At 39.5% G+C, this 20,894-nt stretch overlaps 1 protein-coding gene across 33 annotated transcripts in view; it reads left to right on the top strand.

The window, feature by feature from the left end:
- TCERG1 (transcription elongation regulator 1) overlaps positions 1 to 20,894 on the top strand; it is a 66,171-nt gene that overhangs the window by 39,557 nt on the left and 5,720 nt on the right. For 25 of the 33 annotated variants that reach the window (XR_016236333.1, XR_016236332.1, XR_007918502.3 and 22 more), the window contains 5 exons: positions 653 to 742; positions 9,261 to 9,379; positions 12,047 to 12,197; positions 17,231 to 17,395; positions 17,658 to 17,840. Coding sequence is in view for 14 of the 33 variants with exons in the window: in XM_051843469.3 (XP_051699429.2) it covers positions 653 to 742; positions 9,261 to 9,379; positions 12,047 to 12,197; positions 17,231 to 17,395; positions 17,658 to 17,840 (708 nt within the window). In the remaining 19 variants the exon portion in view is untranslated. Of the gene's footprint in view, positions 1 to 652; positions 743 to 9,260; positions 9,380 to 12,046; positions 12,198 to 16,670; positions 17,396 to 17,657; positions 17,841 to 18,169; positions 18,301 to 20,894 lie in introns of all 33 variants that reach the window. The other 8 variants (XR_011389791.2, XR_011389790.2, XR_016236337.1 and 5 more) reach the window with 3 other exon arrangements.

Consider the following 20,894-nt stretch of genomic DNA (forward strand, 5'->3'; position numbering starts at 1 on the left):
CTAATTCAAATCATATTTAACTAAACATCATTTCACTATCCTTTTAAGTACAAATACCTATTTAACATTTGTTGAGTCAGTAAATTTTGGTGAGTAATATAAGACGAGTATTAACATTGCAGAATGGCGGACTCCTTGGAATAGGTAAGGTATATATGATTCTTGCTTTTATATCTTCAGAATGGATTTTGGTTAAAGGAGAACTGATGGTTTAAGTTATAGTTGTTAGAGGCTTAATAGCAAAGGAATTTCAGCTTTTTAGATATATTCACAGATTGAAATAATTAAAATTGTGCAGTTTTAAATTACAGCATTGTTCACGAGATTTGATCAAGCATGGGAAATCAAAATGCAGATTTTCCAAGGCTTTTTCTGATGTTGTGATTTTAAAATGTCACACAGTAGTGGTTATTTTAATGAGTAATTAAATGCGTGTTATTTCTATATAATACAGAAATGTTCAGAGCCAATTAGTGTGGAAATTTGCTATTGCTAGCCTCCCACTGGTTGTCATTTATTAGTGATGGAAACTTCAGTATGGTTTTTATGTCTCCTTTATAAAACAGATGTCCTGTAGATTTCAAGTAAAATTATGACCTTTATGTTTTGAGAGCAAACTTAATTATGAGGCAATACATTTTTTATTTTAAAGGTGTCTGCCTTTTCAACGTGGGAGAAGGAGTTGCATAAGATAGTTTTTGATCCTCGGTATTTACTTCTCAATCCTAAAGAGAGAAAACAGGTAAAAGGAAAATACCATTATTTAAGAAATGTATATCCTTTGCCAACATAATTTTTAAATTGTAAGGAATAAAGTACCAGTCCTTTTTTTTTTCCTAACACAGTACTTCAAAAACCATCTTGCATCTTAGCACATGATCATGTATGTGTTTGTGTTTAGAGGTTTCTTCCTAAGATATATTTTGATGTTCTTGCCATATGGACTCGGCTGTTGTTGCTTGAACATATTGTCGTTAATGCCTGTTACACAGTGAGGTTACATGTAAGATTGTTTTTTTAATTTATTCAACTACATGCAGTAAGTTGCTTTTTATAGGGCAAATGATACAAATTTGAGTAGAAAAATAGCAAAATACAAAAAGCAAAAACCTCATCTGAAATTCTGCCAGATAAGACCATCATTGAAGAATCTGGTTTATAGCCACCTTGGATTTTAAGTGCCCATATGTACATATGTGTTCTCATTGTTGATTTTTAATACTCAAAGGTACATATTTAAGTCTCGCACTACACACACAGGCGGAATCCAGGAGCTTCATTTGGGTTTCCCATGTCGGTGCAGGGTCCAAATACTTGGATCACCTTCCACTGCTTTTCCTAGGCCATTAGCTGGCAACTAAATTGGAAATGGAGTAGCTCTGGATCCTATATGGCATGCTGGTGTTGAAGGCAGTGGCTTTACCTGCCATACCACAGTGCTGGTCCCTAATCATGGATTTCAGTGAAGAAAAAATTTAGAGTGCCAGATGTGGTTTAGTACCTGTAATAGAAAGGCATGACTTTCCAAATGTATTCATGACTTCATTTCAAGCTTTGTAGCCTTTATGAAAAACTGCATTGATAGTGTGATTTTCATCTCAATTGATGGACCTGTCAAAACCTGTAAATGATCTTTGATTATTTCCTTATTTTCAGTCTGTTAGCCAATCTACCGCCAAAAATTTTTTTTTATCTAACTTATTCATCCTTTCCTACACTAACACGCTGATCCAAGGCACCAGATCGGCTCTGATTATCTCTGCAGTCCCTCTTTGATTTCTCTTTCATTCCTTCTTGGTCCTCTATAGCCAATTTCTTTTTCCACACAGCAGCCAGACTAATTTTAAAGTTTGAGGTCAAATTGGGTCAGTGTTCCCTTACTTAAAAAGAGTCTAGTGTTTCTCATTTCATTTAGGATAAAATTGAAAGCTTTTTTCTTAGCCTATGATGTTCTACATAAACTCATTCCTGTTGACTTGTGAAGTTTTGTCCTGTGTTCCTTCATTGTAACCACAGTGGCCTTGATCTTTTTTAGCCAAACGCGTTCTGGTGTTTGCTCTTCCCTCTGGTATCTAAATACTGTATCTTTGCCTTCCTTCCTTTTTTTTTTTTTTTTTTTTTTAAAGACTTATTTATTTATTTATTTATTTGAAAGTCATAGTTACACAAATAGAGAAGGAGAGGTAGAGAGAGAGAGGTCTTCCATCCGCTCGTTCACTCCCCAATTGGTTGCAACTGACAGAGCTGGGCCGATCTGAAGCCAGGAGGTTCCTCCGGGTCTTCCTACGTGAGGGGCATAATGACTTGGGCCATCTTCTGCTGCATTCTGAGGTTGTAGCAGAGAGCTGGATTGGAAGTGAAGCAGCTGGGACTAGAACCGGTGCCCATACAGAATGCTGACACTGCAGGTGGCAGCTATAACTACTACTCCATAGCACTGGCCCCTTTACTTTCTTTACTCTGCATAGCACACGTATCTCTAATTATCTACTGTTACTGTGTTGATGATCTGTTTTCCTACCACAGAGCATAAATTGAGAGTAGGAACTTTGCATTCTTTATGGCTGTACATGTAGTATCTGAATATGCCTAAGCAAAATGTCCTTGAAGATTTATTTTAAAACTTTCATGACTTATTTTTCCTGGTACTCAGTGTTACAGTTTGTGTTTGAGTGAAATCATAAATAAAATATATTGAGAACTGAAGTTCTTCAGTTTTGCAAACATTCTGTAGGCTAATACTTAACATCTCCTCAATAGAGTTAACATTTAAGAGAAAAGTAATATTAGTTTATTTTAAATTAAAACTCTTAGGTTTTTGTGTCTTTGAAGTGAAGTTTTTTTAAAAGAATGAAAAATTAACATTTGATGTTTGTATATTTTTTAAATACGTGATTTATTTTGCCTTATGATTTTCCTTATTTAATCTTATCTTTGATAAAATGTTACAGAATCAGAAATATTTTTATTATGAGAAATTTTTAAGGTCAAATTGTTTTTCATTTGACATTTTTCAGATCAGGCCATTTCCGTTCAGGATGTTGAGCTCTGATGAAGGTAGTAGTTATGCAGACACCTTTTTTTTTTTTTGACAGGCAGAGTGGACAGTGAGAGAGAGAGACAGAGAGAAAGGTCTTCCTTTGCCGTTGGTTCACCCTCCAATGGCTGCCATGGCCGGCGCACCGCGCTGATCCAAAGCCAGGAGCAAGGTGCTTCTCCTGGTCTCCCATGCGGGTGCAGAGCCGAAGCACTTGGGCCATCCTCTACTGCACTCCCGGGCCAGAGCAGAGAGCTGGACTGGAAGAGGAGCAACCGGGACAGAATCCGGCGCCCCGACCAGGACTAGAACCCGGTGTGCCGGCGCCGCAGGCGGAGGATTAGCTTATTAAGCCGCGGCACCGGCCTATGCAGACACCTTAAAATAAGTTGTCTGATATTTCCAAATAGATTTTTTAAAATACACTGTATGTTTATCTGAGCTTTTTAACATTGATAGTGGTACAGCATGGCAGTATATTACTGACGTGAATATTAAGTGAAATTTCACACAGAATTAGCAGGCCGTAAATTGAAGGCATTTCAAAAAGCTGGAAAAAATTGGAATTATTTTTTGGTTTATTTTGGTACAAACAGTATTTAAGAATTCATACATAGTTTTTTGATTGCTTATAATTTCCAAGATTAGGGTTGGGGAACATCATATAAGGCCCTCAAATCATTTGGTCTGACTCTGCTAAGGCAACTACAAGCGTGATTTGAAATGCAGTAAATCTATAGCAGGCTAATTATTAAGTTGATAATTTTTGATGGCCTGTGCATGATGTTATAAATATCCAAGTAGCACTTTTCAGAATAGTTTGTCCACCATGACCTGAATGAAGAAATGTAACACTGTGCCCAGCACAGAGCTGACTGGAATGCCTAGACTGTGACCCTTTAATATGTATGTGTTTTTACTTATGCCTGTAAAAATGAGCTAGGAGTTATTTAAACCTACCTGCTTTCATAGTATTTAATCTAGCATCTTGTTTATGAGGTGAAGTTACAATTAAGAATGTAAAGCCAAGTATATAGGGAAGCAGGACTCAAATAATGAGACCCTTGGAAGCATAACTCAAGTCCTAATTTTCTGTGAGATGCTCCTCTCGAGAAATGATTCCTGATGATGGATCTCTGATGAGATCTCAGCAGAGGGGATCAAAAGTTTTGTTTCTGTTTTTGCTTTTAAGATTTTATTTGTTTGGCTGGCACCACGGCTCACTAGGCTAATCCTCTGCCTGTGGCGCCGGCACCCCAGGTTCTAGTCCTGGTCAGGGTTCCGGATTCTGTCCCGGTTGCCCCTCTTGCAGGCCAGCTCTCTGTTGTGGCCCCGGAAGACAATGGAGGATGGCCCAAGTGCTTGAGTCCTGCACCCACATGGGAGACCAGGAGGAAGCACCTGGCTCCTGGCTTCAGATCGGTGCAGCGCCAGCCATAGCGGCCATTTGGGAAGTGAACCAACAGAAAAGGAAGACCTTTCTCTCTGTCTTTCTCTCACTGTCTAACTCTGCCTGTCAAAAAAAAAAAAAGATTTTCTTTGTTTACTTGAAAGAGTTACAGAGAGGCAGAGGCAGAAGCAGAGAGAGAACAGTCTTCCATCCACTGGCTCACTCCCCAGATAGCCACAACGGGCTGGAGTTGTGCCAACCTGAGACCAGGAGTCAGGAGCTTCTTCCTGGTTCTACCATGTGGTGCAGGGGCCCAAGGACTTGGGTCATCTTCTCCTGCTTCCCCAGGCCATAGCAGAGAACTGGATCAAAAGTGGAACAGCTCGGACTCGAACTGGTGCCCATGTGGGATGCCAGCACGGCAGGCAGCGGCTTTACCCGCTACCCCACAGTGAAGGCCCCAGGATCGAAAGTTTCCTAGCTTCATTAAAGGAAGTTATATTGTAGTTATGTTCTTTTTTTTCCTTCCCTCTAGCCTAAATAATTTCACATGATTTATTGCAATGCTGTATTTGAAGGTATATAGAATGGCATATGTGTTTAGCAGGAGATTGGTGGGTAATTGTAGATACTTCTGTACATCTTTTAAGGATTGGTGGATACAGTATATAAACATATGTATATGTACGAACACAAACACACTGTATATGGATTGGCCAGGAAAGATGTCTAAGGTATTAGAAAGAAAATAATTTTTTTAAACTTTTTAGAAAGATGCTCATGCACATATTTAAAGAGCCAAATAGTTCTATATGTTTGGAAAAGTAATAGGGTGCTGCCCTGGTTCTTTACCTTGGTGAAACATTTCTCCCAGAAACTCCTGACTGGCATCAGTCCAAATGATTTGCACACTGCACGTGATGTGCGGCTCTTTCCTGACAATTTCCTTCATCTCTTTGAGCTGGGGGTGAGGGGCTCACCTGTTCTGTACTTTGTAAGTATTTATTGTTTCACTCATTTTGCTGTGTTCCATCCTTCTAGCTTCTTGAGGGAACACGTGGTATTAATATTTTAAAGATTTACACATTTGAAAAAGCTTCTTTTTTTTTTTTTTAAAGATTTATTTATTTGAAAGTCAGAGTTACAGAGAGAAGAGTGAGAGAGGGAGATCGTCTATCCATTGGTTCATTCCCAGATGATACCGTTGCTAGGGCTGGGCCAGGCCAGAGCCAGGAGCTTCTTCCAGGTCTCTTGTAGGTAGCAGGGGCCCACATACTTGGGCCGTCTTCCACTTCTTTCTCAGGTGCATTAGCAAGGAGCTGGATCCGAAAGCAGAGCATTCCGAGCACGAACCAGTTCCCACACGGGATGCCAGCGTCACAGGCAGCATGCCACAACACTGGCCCCTGAAATAACTTGTATAGCACTGTTACTTGCAGTTGTTCCACTGACTAACAAATTGGGAGTTCGAAGATTTTTTCCTTCTTTTTTTTTTTTTTTTTTTTTTTTAATATTTATTTATTTGAAAGGCAGAGTTAGAGAGAGTGGGGGGTGGGGGGGAATCCATCCTCTGGTTCACTCCCCAAATGACCACAATGGCCGGAGCTAGACTGGTCCAAAGCCAGAACCCAGGAGCTTTTTCCTGGTTTCCTGCTTGGGCCATCCTCTACTGCTTTCCCTGGGCACATTAGCAGGGAGCTGGACCAGAAGTGGAACAGCTTGAACTCAGACTGGTGCCCATATGGAATACCAGTGCGGCTTTACCTGCCGTACCCCAGTGCCAGCCCCACTTCAGGGTTTTGAAGGCATTGTTCTGCTGCTGCTTTTCAGTGTTGTTTTTGTGGCTTGTGTGATGCTTGTTTTTGTGTGTGTGATAAGTCTGTTTTTCCTTCTTTGCACCGTATCAGTCATCTCTTAATCCTTGCTGTTCTGACAGGTTATGGTGACATGGTGGAAGGGTACACTGTGCAAGGCATGTGGTGGTGCTTGAGCCTGTGAACTCATCTTTCAGTCCCGGGAGATTGTTTGGCATCAGTTTTTTTTTTTTTTTTTTTTTTTTTTGACTGGCAGAGTGGACAGTGAGAGAGAGAGACAGAGAGAAAGGTCTTCCTTTGCCGTTGGTTCACCCTCCAATGGCCGCCGCGGTCGGCGCGCTGCGGCCGGCGCACCGCACCGATCCGATGGCAGGAACCAGGAGCCAGGTGCTTTTCCTGGTCTCCCATGGGGTGCAGGGCCCAAGCACCTGGGCCATCCTCCACTGCACTCCCTGGCCACAGCAGAGAGCTGGCCTGGAAGAGGGGCAACCGGGACAGAATCCAGTGCCCTGACCGGGACTAGAACCCGGTGTGCCGGCGCCGCTAGGCGGAGGATTAGCCTAGTGAGCCGCGGCGCCGGCCTGGCATCAGTTTTTAAAACGTGTTTCCAACTTTTTATGTTTTTCATCTTGGTTGTCAATCCTGAAAGTTTCAATTAGATTTTTATTTCTTTTCTCATCATTTAAATTAGAGTTACATTTTCAAGTTTTTCTTAATTTATGGTTACAGTTTCTTAGTGCTATAAGGTTATTGAGGATTTTTTTAAATTGTCTTTTTAATTTTCCCTTTCTGGCTTTGGTCTCTGATGTCACTAAGCTTTTTTTTCTGTTTAGGGCTGGCTCTACTTTTCACGTTGGAGAATTTCCTTAGCTGTCTTGTAGGCCTTGACTACTCATGACTGGAAATGAAGCCATAAAATTCTGATTTTGAGTTTTGATGCAACAGCTAGTTCTCAGTCATAAGCAGTTTTGGCCTCAGGAGATATTTCTTAGTGAAGAGGTATTGCTGGGATTTGGTGGATAGAGGGCCAAGGATACTTCACTTTTAAAGATCTGGTCTGAAATGCCAGTATTGCCAAGGTTGAGAGACTCACCTTGGAATAATTAAGGCTGGATCCTTTTTTTTTTTTTTTTTTTTTTTTGACAGGCAGAGTGGACAGTGAGAGAGACAGAGAGAAAGGTCTTCCTTTTTCTGTTGGTTCACCCTCCAATGGCCGCTGCCGCCGGCGCACTGCGCTGATCCGAAGAAGGCAGGAGCCAAGTGCTTCTCCTGGTCTCCCATGGGGTGCAGGGCCCAAGTACTTGGGCCATCCTCCACTGCATTCCCGGGCCATAGCAGAGAGCTGGCCTGGAAGAGGGGCAACCAGGACAGAATCCGGCGCCCCGACCGGGACTAGAACCCGGGTGCCAGTGCTGCAGGTGGAGGATTAGCCTAGTGAGCCGCGGTGCCGGCCCAGGCTGGATTCTTGAGAATACGTTGGAGCCGGTATTTTTTAGGCTGGTCAGATTTCCTATAAAGGATCCATGGTCTCATTGCTGGAAAGCGGTCTTGGGCTTTGGCTTTGAAAGAATTGTGTCTCAATTGCTTTCTCAGGTACACTAGCAGGGAGCTGAATGGAAAGTAAACCAACCAGGACTTCAGCCGACAACTATTTGGGATGCTGGTGCTGCTGATGGCACTTGAGCCTGCTGCACCTCAGAGCCGGCCCCCAAAATTATATTTAGTTTGCATGCATCATGAAATTCGCACCATTTTTTTACAGTGCTTTTAAAATATAAAAAATAGTCTTTTTTTTTTAAACTTTTAAAAAATATTTATTTTATTTATTTGAAAGAGTTACAGAGAGAGGCAGAGACACAGAGAGAGGTCCTCCATCTGCTGGTTCACTCCCCAGATGGCTGCAATGGCTGGAGCTGCGCCGATCCGAAGCCAGGAGCCTCTTCTGGTCTCCCATGTGGGTGTGGGGCCCAAGGACCCAGGCCATCCTCTACTGCTATCCCAGGACCATAGCAAAGAGGTGGATCGGAAGAGGAGCAGCCGGGACTTGAACCAGCGCCCATATGGGATGCCGGTGCTTCAGGCCAGGACTTTAACTCACTGCGCCACAGCGCCGGCCCCTAAAAACTATTCTTGATCTGTGTAAAAACAACTTTCTGTCCTAGGTTTGCCAGTGCTTTACTCTGGAGAATAGCTACTGGGATCTAGGAATGACAATGACCAGAAACAAAATGGCTGATGGGGTCTAGGTAGGAAGTAAATAGTTGTTAGGTAGACTTTCATCAGTCATTTGTTAGTGTAGCCAAACCCCACCCTTAATTTCGTGGTCTCTGGTTCCATCAGTTCTAAGCTCTTTGAGGATTCTTTGGTTCAAAAAGGTTTTTTTCTTGTTTTCTTGAATACTGGGTCATGTTCAGCTTTGTCACATGTGTCCTAAGCTGTACCACTTTTGCGTCTGCTTTCAAGTATCCAAGTTGCTATTTCTCTTTTTCTCATTTCCTTGTCCTTGTTACTTTATGACTTTAAAAAATAAAAGAGGTTCCCCACTATCAATTAAATAAGGCTAAAAAGGGGGAGAGGCAGTAAATATTCATTTCATCATCTTAACCACTATGTTTTTAAGTGAGGGAAAATATTATACGTGTAAAGCATGATTATATTTTGGTAAAAATAATTACACCAAGAAAAAACCTGTAGATCCTATACCTTTTTTTTCTGACAAGAATGGATTTGAAAGGACTAATTTGTCTTGCACATTTCTAAATTGCTTAAAATGGATCATAATTCAGTATTTTGTAATCAGAAAATAATAATAAAGGGTTTTAGCTTTTGTTCTTTTCTGGAAACACAAGAATAAGGTTGTACATTTGTGTAACACTTCAGTGAGTTTTAAAGTGAGACCTACTATAAGTAATTTGCATATAATTAGTACATTTTTCCTGTTATAGTCTGAATAAAGACATTTTTGGTAGTTAAATTACCTCTGTGAAAGAATTGTCTAACTGGTATATTTTTGTGATAGGTGTTTGATCAGTATGTAAAGACCAGGGCAGAAGAAGAACGCAGAGAAAAGAAAAACAAAATAATGCAAGCCAAGGAAGATTTCAAAAAAATGATGGAGGAAGCAAAGTTTAATCCAAGGTATGTGGGAACCCAGGGTTCATGACTGTCCAAACAGGAAGCAGAATCAAAAGGCAGGACTTGATCTTAGGCACCCCAACCTGCACTATACTAGTGCCTTATAATAGCTTTCTATGGGTTTTTAAATTTTTTTCTGCTGTAAATCACATATTTCTTTGTATAGGTAGTGATTTTCAATTGAAATTCATCATGTGGGTAATATGTACAGACTGTAGCATCTTATTATCTTCTGAAGAATGAGGGTTTTTATTTCAGAAAGCAGTTCAATTGTTGTCTGCTATCTTAATTTTAGGCATCGTTTTCATACTTTTCTTGTGATTCTCTGAAGGTGGAATTGTTTTTTCAACTCCACAACTCTTTTTTGTGGATCTTAAGTGGACTCGGTTGGCCAAGTGCTGTTCTTCCTTAAGCACCACGGATCTTTTATCTCCTTTTGCTTTTTCTTTTTAAGGTTTTATTTATTTATTTGAGATGCAGAGTTACAGACAGTGGGAGGGAGAGACAGAGAGGTCTTTGATCCACTGGTTCACTCCCCAAAAGGCTGCAACAGCCAGAGCTGCACCAATCTGAATCCAGAAGCCAAGAACTTCTGGTTCTTCCACGCAGATGCAGCGGCCCAAGCACCTGGGCCATCTTCTACTTTTGCAGGCCATAGCAGAGAGCTGGACTGGAAAAAGAGCAGCTGGAACTGGAACCAGCCTCCATATGGGATGCTGGCACCCCAGGTGGAGGATTAACCTACAGCACCACATCATCAGCCCCTCCTTTTGCTCTTAGCCTATGACAGCCTGGTATAGGAAATGGTGTTTTTCTGCTCGTGGCTGTGGACTCATGGGGAAATACCTTAATGGAATTCTTCTGTGGCACCTTGTTCTTACGGTTGCCCCCTGCTATCTTAGTACCCAAGCTCTGATCTTTACTGCTTGCAACTCATTGGGACAGCTGTGCCCTACTGTATGCATTCCAGCTGTCTGCATCTTGGAAGTTCTACCCAAGGTCTGGGACATAGGGCTTTCCTCATTGATTTCCAACTTGCAGGCACCTCATTCATGATCTATTTGTTGTCTCCTGGTTGAAACTGGCTGCCTCACCTGTGTAATTTTATAGCTGTTGATAGAAAGAGAGCTAATCCAATGAGAGCTCAGCAGGGCTCACCTTCCTTTTAGGGTATGTTTAGTGAGTTGTTCGGACCTTAACTAAAATGGCTGAGAAGAGCTTCTGAGAAAGGAAGAGTGTTTACTTAGATTTACAGTTTTAAGTTTCATAGCCAAGAGAGAATGGCCCCAATAGTTCAAGCATCTGGTAAGATCAGTGGATGGCTGAGGAGTGAACATGTGGCAAAGCAGGAGCAGAGAGAAAGCTAGCCTGCTCTGCTTATGGCCAACTCTCTATTAAGAACCACCCTCCAAGGGCAGGCTCTCAGTGACCTCAAGACCTTCTGCTAGGACCAATTCCTGCATGCCATAATGAGCTCAAGTCTCTACCTTTAATTCATTAACCATTGACATTAGACTTTGAATTTAAAAATCTGCATGGATTTGGAGTGGGGAGGCAAATCCTGTTCAATCCAAATAGGGTGGAAATAGATGAGCTTTTAACTCTTAAAGCATACAGATTCTTTAAATCTCTGATGTGTGTGTATATATGTGTAATATATACATACTTACTAGATATGTAATATCCATGTATAAAATATACACAATATATAACACATATACGTATGTGTTATATGTGTGTGTATATGTATATTTGTTATATTTTTATAAATATGTAATAAGTGTATATCCCTCTAATTTTATGCTGGTAACATACTGACTGCATTTTCACATTTAGTATTTTTTTACTCCTTTCTGTAGCTCATAGTGCACTCTTGAGGCACATTTGCTCAGTGTCTCTGGCATATATTTTTTACTAGGAAAAATGCTGTCTTCTGCTGTGTTTTACTGCAGGCAGAAATAGCTCTACCATGTAATGTACAGGGGTGAAATTGACATTTTGAGATTTGATGATTATTTACAATCCTTGTCTCTACTGTTGAGGAACAGTGGCTTTTTTTTTTTCTTCATACTATTTGTTGAACTCTACTTACTACAGGGTAAATCTTAAGAATATAAGGGAAACTCGAGCCGGCGCCGTGGCTCAATAGGCTAATCCTCCACCTTGCGGCGCCGGCACACCGGGTTCTAGTCCCGGTTGGGGCGCCGGATTCTGTCCCGGTTGCCCCTCTTCCAGGCCAGCCCTCTGCTGTGGCCAGGGAGTGCAGTGGAGGATGGCCCAGGTGCTTGGGCCCTGCACCCCATGGGAGACCAGGAAAAGCACCTGGCTCCTGGCTCCTGCCATCGGATCAGCGCGGTGCGCCGGCTGCAGCGGCGGCCATTGGAGGGTGAACCAACGGCAAAGGAAGACCTTTCTCTCTGTCTCTCTCTCTCACTGTCCACTCTGCCTGTCAAAAAAAAAAAAAAGAATATAAGGTAAACTGAAAAATAGATCTTTGTAAAAATTAAGAGTGGGAACAGAGGAGGAAGAGGGATTGGAATGCAGATGGGAAGAATTGCAATGTTCTTTAATTTGTATATATAAAATGCATGAAGTTTGTATACCTTAAACAAAATATACCAAAGAAAGAAATAGCTCTTTCAAAATTAGCACACTTACATTTTGTTGCAGAGCTACTTTTAGTGAATTCGCAGCCAAACATGCTAAAGATTCAAGATTCAAAGCAATTGAAAAGATGAAAGATAGAGAAGCCTTGTTTAATGAATTTGTGGCAGCAGCAAGGAAGAAGGAGAAAGAAGATTCGAAGACCAGAGGTGAGAAGGTAAGATGATTTTTAGTTCCATTGGTAAGATTGATGGGAATGAGAAAGGACCAATGTAGTGCTGTGTTGCTCATCTCATTTGTTAGAATGTATAAGAGAATCTACATTTACTTTTTTTTAAGATAACTTTAATAATTATATGTATTCTATCACTTTACTTCCATAATGCTTATTTTAGTAGCTTTACTAAACTGTAAGGATTTGCTTTAAATTTTATTCATGCAGAAATGCATGGTAAGCCTGAAATAGCTTATTAGGGCTGCCTGCTCAGTGGCGCCTGCTAAGTGCTTGCTAAGATTTGAAGATTCTTTATAGGTGGTAACATTTGAATTTCAAAGAGCATTTTTATATTTTTTTCTGCCCTCTAGAAAATAGCATTTTAGTGGGTTCTAATCATGGGATAAACATATCTTAAATATAAGTTAATTGCTTATCACAACTAAAGGTCAGCTATGAAAGATTAATGAATCCCAAATGTCATTTGTTAGCAGTGTCAGGAGTGGAGAGAAGCTCACCACTGAGAAGGCAGGCAGACTGCTAGGGAATTGGCACCAGTGGTGCATGAACCATCAAAACATGTAGTCATTCTCCTTATGACTTGGTGAATGGAGAAAAAGAACCTCTGGGGCCTAATCATTCTTGACATTTAAAATTGCCACTTATTCTGTAAAAGTTATATTATAACAAATCCTATTAGGGAATGTTGTTAAAGAGGTAGTATTGCTCTTATTGGGAAGAAGCCTCTTTTGTTTACAACAATGACAGCATTAGGCGAAACAGCTTAATACATGTTGAGCTAGAATGATATTGACAAATTATTTGCTAATTTACATTTTAAGAGTAATCTGATAAAAGTAAACCAAGTAAATAAATAATTGATATTATATGATTGTTTTTATACAAATATAATATATTTCTGTTTTTATAATTAATTTTCTTTTTTTAAACACTTGATAGCTTTTATGTAATCTATTTTATAACAAGAGGATAGATTTCACAGTTTTGAGTTGTACGGCCTGTCAATCATTTCAGATTGACTGCTGTCAATCACTGACATGCAGAATATTATGGGATTCCCTAGTGAGGAAAAAATTGTTATCTCTGTGCTGACTTTAGCATCCCACAGTACTCTCAGGGTTTTTCCTTATGAACTAATGAGAATTGTACACAGGATCTGTTAATTATAAGAAAAATCAAATAGACATGCCATCTAAATATGCATAATATATTTGGCTTTATTTTATATTGATTGTGAAATTTTAATTGTAGGCTTAGCTTTGTAGCATTACTAAATAAAAGAAATTGCTATACTGAAACTTTGTCAGCCAGTTTAAACAACACAAAATCAATTGCTAATTAGCCCCTCAAAGCAGAAGTTTTTAAAGTAAGTAAGGTTTTAGTAGACTTTATATTCACATTCTAAGAAGTGTTTGGTTAATGAAATTTTATTGCTTTCTTGATTTCCACTGTATTGCTTATATTACTGTGAAGAAATATATTATTGTGTGTGTGCGTGTTCATTTAATCACATTATAACTATGTAATTATATAGTAAGACCAGAACCAGTAACATGGTACTGTACTTCCTTTCCTTGTTCTTGACTGAATTATCTCAACACTGAAGTCAGCAGCTGAACAGTAAAGGTTTAAACACTGTACTGGCTGAATCAAAAACTTGTAATGAACAATGCTCTCGTAAAATCTGGTTTGTTAAGTAGCATTTTCAAACTAAAGACTACAGCCATTTTTCTATAGTTTTCCATTTTATAAAAAGTACACTTAAAAAGCCTGCTTAGTCCTACTAGATTGTTTTTATTTTGTTTGCCAAAACAGCTGTCCTTGAATTATTGTTTATTTTATTGTTATGTATGTGTTAATGGTTTTTGAAAAATTCTGCTTCAGCTAATTTACCTTTTGGAAAAGCACCTTTACCATTGCACATACTGTATTTAACCCTGTGTAGTGAAGTTGGTGTTTTCTTTCTTTCAAATTTCCTGTTGAAGAAATTAAATGTTTTTGTTATAGTGAAAAAAGAAAACAGGGAGGTTAAGTCCTTGAATTGCAGCTGACAGCAAATTATATTTGACATTTACATAGCTGTCAAATAATACTCTTATACACAACTTTGGTAATCCATTAGTGTGTTACAGCAATATCTACAATGAAAGGAAGGTAAAGCTTATAAAAACTGTATAGTAATCTTTTATAAGTTTATTGTCCAATATGTAAACACACTTAAGTTAATATAAATTCCCATGGCTTAGAAAAATTCCCATTTGGTACAGATTGCATGCTTAATATAATTTTCTTGTGTGTTGCCTTCTAATTATCAGATGCATTAGGAATTTTGGTGTTTATTTTATCAGATACAGAGTAGATAAGATGAACAGAAAAATTACATTGCATCACTACATCAAGTACAACTTTTGGATTATAGCGGTTTTTCCCCTCATAACCACCCTCCCACCCGCAAACCATCCCATCTCCTACTCCTTCTCTCATCCAATTTTTCATTAAGATTCAACTATCTTTATATACGGAAGTTCAACTCTATACAAAGTAAAGGTCTCAACGGTTTGCACCCACACAGACACACAAAGTATAAAGTACTGTTTGAAGATTGGTTTTACCGTTAATTCTCATAGTACAACACAGTAAGGACATAGGTCCTACATGGGGAGCAAGTGCACAGTGACTCGTGTTGTTGATTTAACAACTGACATTCTTATTTATGACATTGGTAATCACCCGAGGCTCTTGTCATGAGCTGCCAAGGCTATGGAAGCCTCTTGAGTCCACAGACTCCGACCTATTTAGACAAGGCCATAATCAAAGTGGAAGTTCCCTCCTCCCTTCAGGGAAAGGTACCTCCTTCTTTGATGGCCCCTTTCCACCAAGTGATTTCTTAATCACTGGTAATACTGAGTTTATGACTCTTAATCCAAAGTCAAGAGCCAAGTTCAGTGCTAGAGAACTCCTCAGCTGATTGGCACTTTTAAAATTTTTCCTGATGTAGGAATTCTGCTCTTAAAACCTTACAAATGGTGTTCAGAAAGGATATCAACTTTTAACTCTTTTTTTTTTTTTGACAAGCAGTTAGAGAGACAGAGAGAAAGGTCTTCCTTTTTCCATTGGTTCAGCCCCCAAGTGGCTGCTACGGCCAGCGTACTACGCCGATCCGAAGCCAGGAGCCAGGTACTTCCTCCTGGTCTCCCATGCAGCAGGGCCCAAGCACTTGGGCCATCCTCCACTGCCTTCCCGGGCCACAGCACAGAGCTGGACTGGGAGAGGAGCAACCGGGATAGAATCCAGCACCCCAGCTGGGGTGCCGGTGCCACAGGCGGAGGATTAGCCAAGGGAGCCGCGGTGCTGGCCAACTTTGAACTCTTTAATAGGAGAAATGTGGTTATGGTAGGAATTAGTAGAGTTTGGATAGGCATAAGGAATGGTTCGTTTTATTTTTGATATCTTAAATACTGATTCCATATTTAATCACTATGGGAAGACAAGGGTTCTTGTCAGAATCCTTTGAAATGAGTGTATCTGCCTCAAGGGTCTGTTGTGTTGAGTGCAAAGCTGTGAGAGATTAACTTTTAAAACGTTAGGTCTTCAAAGATGCATACAAATTAACCTTATTTATCCCTTTTATATTTAAAAAAATAAGAAATACTGCATTGAAGTGTGGTTTTTAAGTAGTTGTATGTCTTGACATTAAATTGTTAATACCTTGGATATAATGTTACTAACTTGATAATTCATTTAAGTATAATATTCTAGAAATACTTAGTATTCTGAGTTCTATAATGGTAAAGTAATACATGTTAATGGCTGTAAAACAGAAAATCTGAATATAGTTTTTTTTTTTTTTTTTTAAGATTTATTCATTTGAAAGGCAGAGTTAAAGAGAGAGAGAGAGATCTGTCATCCGTTGGTTTGCTCCTCAAATGGCTGCAATGGCCAGAGCTGGGCTGAACCAGAGTCAGGAGCCAGGAACTTCTTAGAGGTGTCCCATTGGGTGTAGGGGCCTAAGCACTTGGGCCATCCTCTACTGCTTTCCCAGGCCATAGTAGAGAGCTGGATCTGAAGTGGAGCAGCTGGGACTTAACATTAGTTATGAAAGACATAGAAATTCTGTAATATTGTTACAGTGAGGTAAACTTTTATTTTTTAACCAAAATAGAAATTTTTACCCTACTTTCATTTTAGACATTTGGTAGTATAGGTTTGTAATGACTAGCTGTTTGTACTTGACAGTTTCTATGTTGTCCTTCTAATTTAATGAACAGAAATTTTATTCATATAGGGTTTTTTTTTTTTAAAGATTTACTTATTTATTTGAAAGAGTTACACAGAGAGAGGAGAGCTGGGGTGAGGGGGGTGGTCTTCTGTCCACTGGCTCACTCCCCAGATAGCCGTAATGGCCGGAGCTGCGCCAGTCCGGAGCCAGGAGCTTCCTCCAGGTCTCCCATGCAGGTGCAGGGGCCCAAGGACCCAGGCCATCCTCTACTGCTCTCCCAGGCCATAGCAGAGAGCTGGATCGGAAGAGGAGCAGCCGGGACTAGACCAGCGCCCATATGGGATGCCGGCGCTTCAAACAAGGGCTTTTAACCTGCTGCGCCACAGCACCGGCCCCTATTCATACAGTTTTGAAGATAAGTCATTCTTACCATCTTGAAATTGAACTATTTTACTGTCAGGTTATATCCGTGAGTCTTAGCTAAAAAGTAAAATACATCCCAGTGAAAATTCATACTTCCTAGGAAAACATGGTTTTCAAAACAAGTTATATACAACCTAAAAAATACTTTTTCTGTATTTGAATATTTCTTTTTAAAGTATAACTTAGCTCGTCTTGAATTTGACAGATCTTAAAGGAAAGCCTATATGCTTGTTGCTTTGTATTTCTAATAAATGAGCAATTCTGTTATCTTTTAATTCTATTCCAGGTACATGCTTTTTAAAAGTTACTATTCTCATTTTTGTGTGTTTTCATGGTATTTTCCTCCCATCCCACTGTTTGTTTTAAAAAACAGATTAAGTCGGATTTCTTTGAGCTGTTGTCTAACCATCACTTGGACAGTCAGTCTCGGTGGAGCAAAGTTAAAGATAAAGTGGAAGGGGACCCGCGGTACAAAGCCGTGGACAGTTCATCCATGAGGGAGGACCTTTTCAAGCAGTACATCGAGAAAATAGCGAAGGTAACCATCGCAGTGCTGCTGTCACCGCAGGATGGCGATGCTCTTGACTCAATGAAAGGCTTATGTTGCTCTTCGGTGCTTTGAAATGTTTCTGTCGGTATTCATATAACATAAGAATCTGCAGTTAGTTTGAGGAGGAGGTGCAGTGTTGAGTTACATTGGTAAAAACTAGATGTGAAATTTTCTATTTGGCAAGCTAGTTATTCTGTGAGAACTCTTTGATGGAATCGATAAGGACATTAATGTGCTGTTATTTTTACAGAATTTAGACTCAGAAAAGGAGAAGGAGCTTGAAAGGCAGGCCCGCATTGAGGCAAGCCTTCGAGAGCGGGAAAGGGAGGTTCAAAAAGCTCGGTCAGAACAAACCAAGGAAATAGATCGGGAGAGAGAGCAACACAAACGAGAAGAAGCTATCCAGAATTTCAAGGCTCTTCTGTCTGACATGGTATATGTTAATCTGTTTTCCTTTTAAAGTAACGAATATTACAAGTTCATTGTGTTACCTTATGAACAATGTTCTTGAAATAGACTCAGAATTTAAGTTGCTAGCATTCAAAAATTCAGTACTTAATAGCACTGCTAAAATTATTAGCACTAGTTATGTAATAATAAATTCAGTAGATGTTTTGCATATGTGGAAATTCATCTTTTAATCTCAAAGCTTCATTTTTTATTGTTCTTGATAAAAATCATCTTAAACTATTTCATACTTACCTGCCATAATAATTAACAAAGTGTGCTGAACATAATTTAACCTTTTTCTTGATGATTTAGGGTCATCATTGTGATGATCAGTTATTGTACATGTAATGGTATGAGATGTAGGACTGGAGGTGTACTGATCCCAGGAGATACCCTGAAACTTTCTTGAAAATCCTTCTGCCTTGCCCCTCAGGGTTGTTGAGGTATGTAGGGTTTTTTGTCCCTACACTGAATTGCCCCCAGGCTGCTGTGCTCTACTACTTGTTAATTTTTAATTTTTATTTATTTATTTATTTTTGCCTTCTCTGTCACCATCTCTCCTGTACCCATTTCTTTTCGGTCTTTCAATGGAACTCTTCATGTTACTCTGTTGCTTCTTCTGATTTCTTTCCTTGTATCTGCTCCTTTTTCTGCACTTGAACATTTACAGCAGTTTGCCAATTTCTTTCCCTGCCTTTAACATTTCCTCCAAATTCATCTACTTTATTGCTGGTGATATCTTTGTAAAAAGCAAATCTGTTTTTTTTTTTTTTTTCCACTGTCTGGGTTAGTTGTAGGAGGTGAAGGTTCTCCATACTGTTAGCAGTTGCCTTCAGGTCAAATCAGGCTCCTTAGCATAGTATAAAAGACTTTTCCTTCCTTGACACCCCTACCCTCATAATACCTTAGGTCTGTTGCTTCCCTCCTGAGCTCTTCAGAGCTCCAGCTCTGTGAACTTTGCTTTAATAAGCCAGACCATATGCCACCGTTAGTCCCTCCAGGTAGAGTGCTTTCAGACTGCCCCCCTGCAGTGACAGACTTTCTCACTCAAACAGCTCTTCTGTGAGGCTGCTGACCATCCAAGTAGATTTGATCTTGTCCGTTTATCCCCCCTCTACTCAGCATACACCTCCTTAACACTTTGTATTTATTTTGCATATGTATTTGCCCTAAAAAAAAAAGTAAAGTGAGCTCTTTCAAGGAAAGAACATCATCTTACTTATTCCATACTTTCAGTGCTAAGCGCAGTATTTATCTGACAAGTATTTAGATGCTTGATTAATGTTGGTTATTAAATATTTTGATTTTGTTATTCCTTCTGTTTTTCTGTCATGTTCTCATATTGTCTAGCATTGACAGCAGTGTGGCTTAACTTTTAATGGCATTACTGGTAATGAAAGCTGTGCCGTTCTGCTGGTTGGAGAGCTAGCCAGATCTGTTGTGTTTTCTGTTATCTTTTGTTTAATTGTTTATTTGATAAAATTGTATGCATTTATGTGGTACGTTGTACAGCTGCGACATAGATACACAGAGGGATAATTAAGTCAAGCTAATTCATGTCCTGCTTTTCATTTTTTGTGACTGAGACATTTGAAATTTACTCTTACTTTGAACATGATACACACTTTATTACTGTCCCTAGTCACCCTGCTGTGCAGATTTGAAAACTGCTGTCTGAAACATTTATCCTTCTGTTCTACTTCAGAGCTGAGCTTTTTTAGATTCCACATATAAACGAAATTGTGTGGTGTTTGTCTTTCTGTGTCTGGATTATTATTTCACTTAGCTCATGGTCTTCAAGGTTCATCCATGTTGTCGCAAGTGACAGAATTTTCTTGTTTCCTTGAGGCTGACTAGTATTTCATTGTGTATGTGAGTTGTTTTTTTGTTTTTTAATATGGTGTGAGATAAGGATCCAGTTTCACATTTCTTCATGTGGATATTCAGTTTTCCCATGCCATTCGTTGAAGACACTGTCCGTTTCCTGAAGTGTGTTAGCATATGGTGGGGCAGTCAATTGGCTGTAACTGTACAGGTTTATTTCTGTCTGTCTTAACTCCATTTCTTGATGTGTCTGTTTTTATGCTAGTCCCATGCTGAGTTGATTACATCTGCTTCAAAGTATGTTTTGAAATCAGAGTATAATACATCCAGCTTTGTTTTTTCAGTTCAAGATTGTGTTGCCTCTTTGGCATCTTTTTTGGTTCCATATGAATGAAGTATTGCTTTTTCTATTTATTTGAAAAATGACATTGCAATTTACTTATTTATTTGAAAGGGAGAGTGAAGTGGGGTGGGGGAGAGAGAGATCTTCATCTTCTGGGAGAGAGAGAGCGAGCTTCATCTGCTGGTTCTCTCCTCAAATGCCTGTAACACCCTAGGCTGGGCCAGACTGAAGCCAGGACCTATGGTACTGTGTCCAGGTTTTCTACTTGGGTAGCAGGAACCCAGGTACTTGGGGCCATCATCTACTGCCTCCCAGGCTCATTGGCAGGAAGCTGGATTGCAAGTGTGGAATAGTCAGGAGTTGAACCAGCACTCCAATGGAGTATGAGCATCCCAACTAGCAGTTTAACTCACTGTTACCACAATTCCCACCCTGACATTCGAGTTTTTTGTAGAGACAGCGTCAAATCTGTGCATCTCTTTGGATAGTATGAGTATTTTAACAATGTTCCAATCTTTGAACACCAGATATCTTTCCATTACTTCTCTTTTCTTCCATTTCTTTTATCAGTGATCTATAGCTTTCAATATAAGATCTTCACGAACCTTGGTTAATTTTATACTTAAGTATTTTTTATCTTTTTATTCCTATTATAAATTGAATTGATTTCTTAATTTCCTTTTCAGATGGCTTGTTAGTATGTAGAAATGCTGCTGATTTTTTATGTTGATTTTGTATCCAGGAAGCTTTACTGGAGTTTACCACTACAAATTGCTTTTTGGTGGCATCCTCAAGGTTTTCTACATATAAAATCAAGTTGTCATCAAACAGAGACATTTTCACCATTTCCTTTCCTATTAGGATGCCTTT

Source organism: Oryctolagus cuniculus, chromosome 6 (genome assembly GCF_051225735.1).
Source record: "Oryctolagus cuniculus isolate XC-2025 breed Fujian yellow rabbit chromosome 6, ASM5122573v1, whole genome shotgun sequence".
NCBI lineage: Eukaryota > Metazoa > Chordata > Mammalia > Lagomorpha > Leporidae > Oryctolagus > Oryctolagus cuniculus.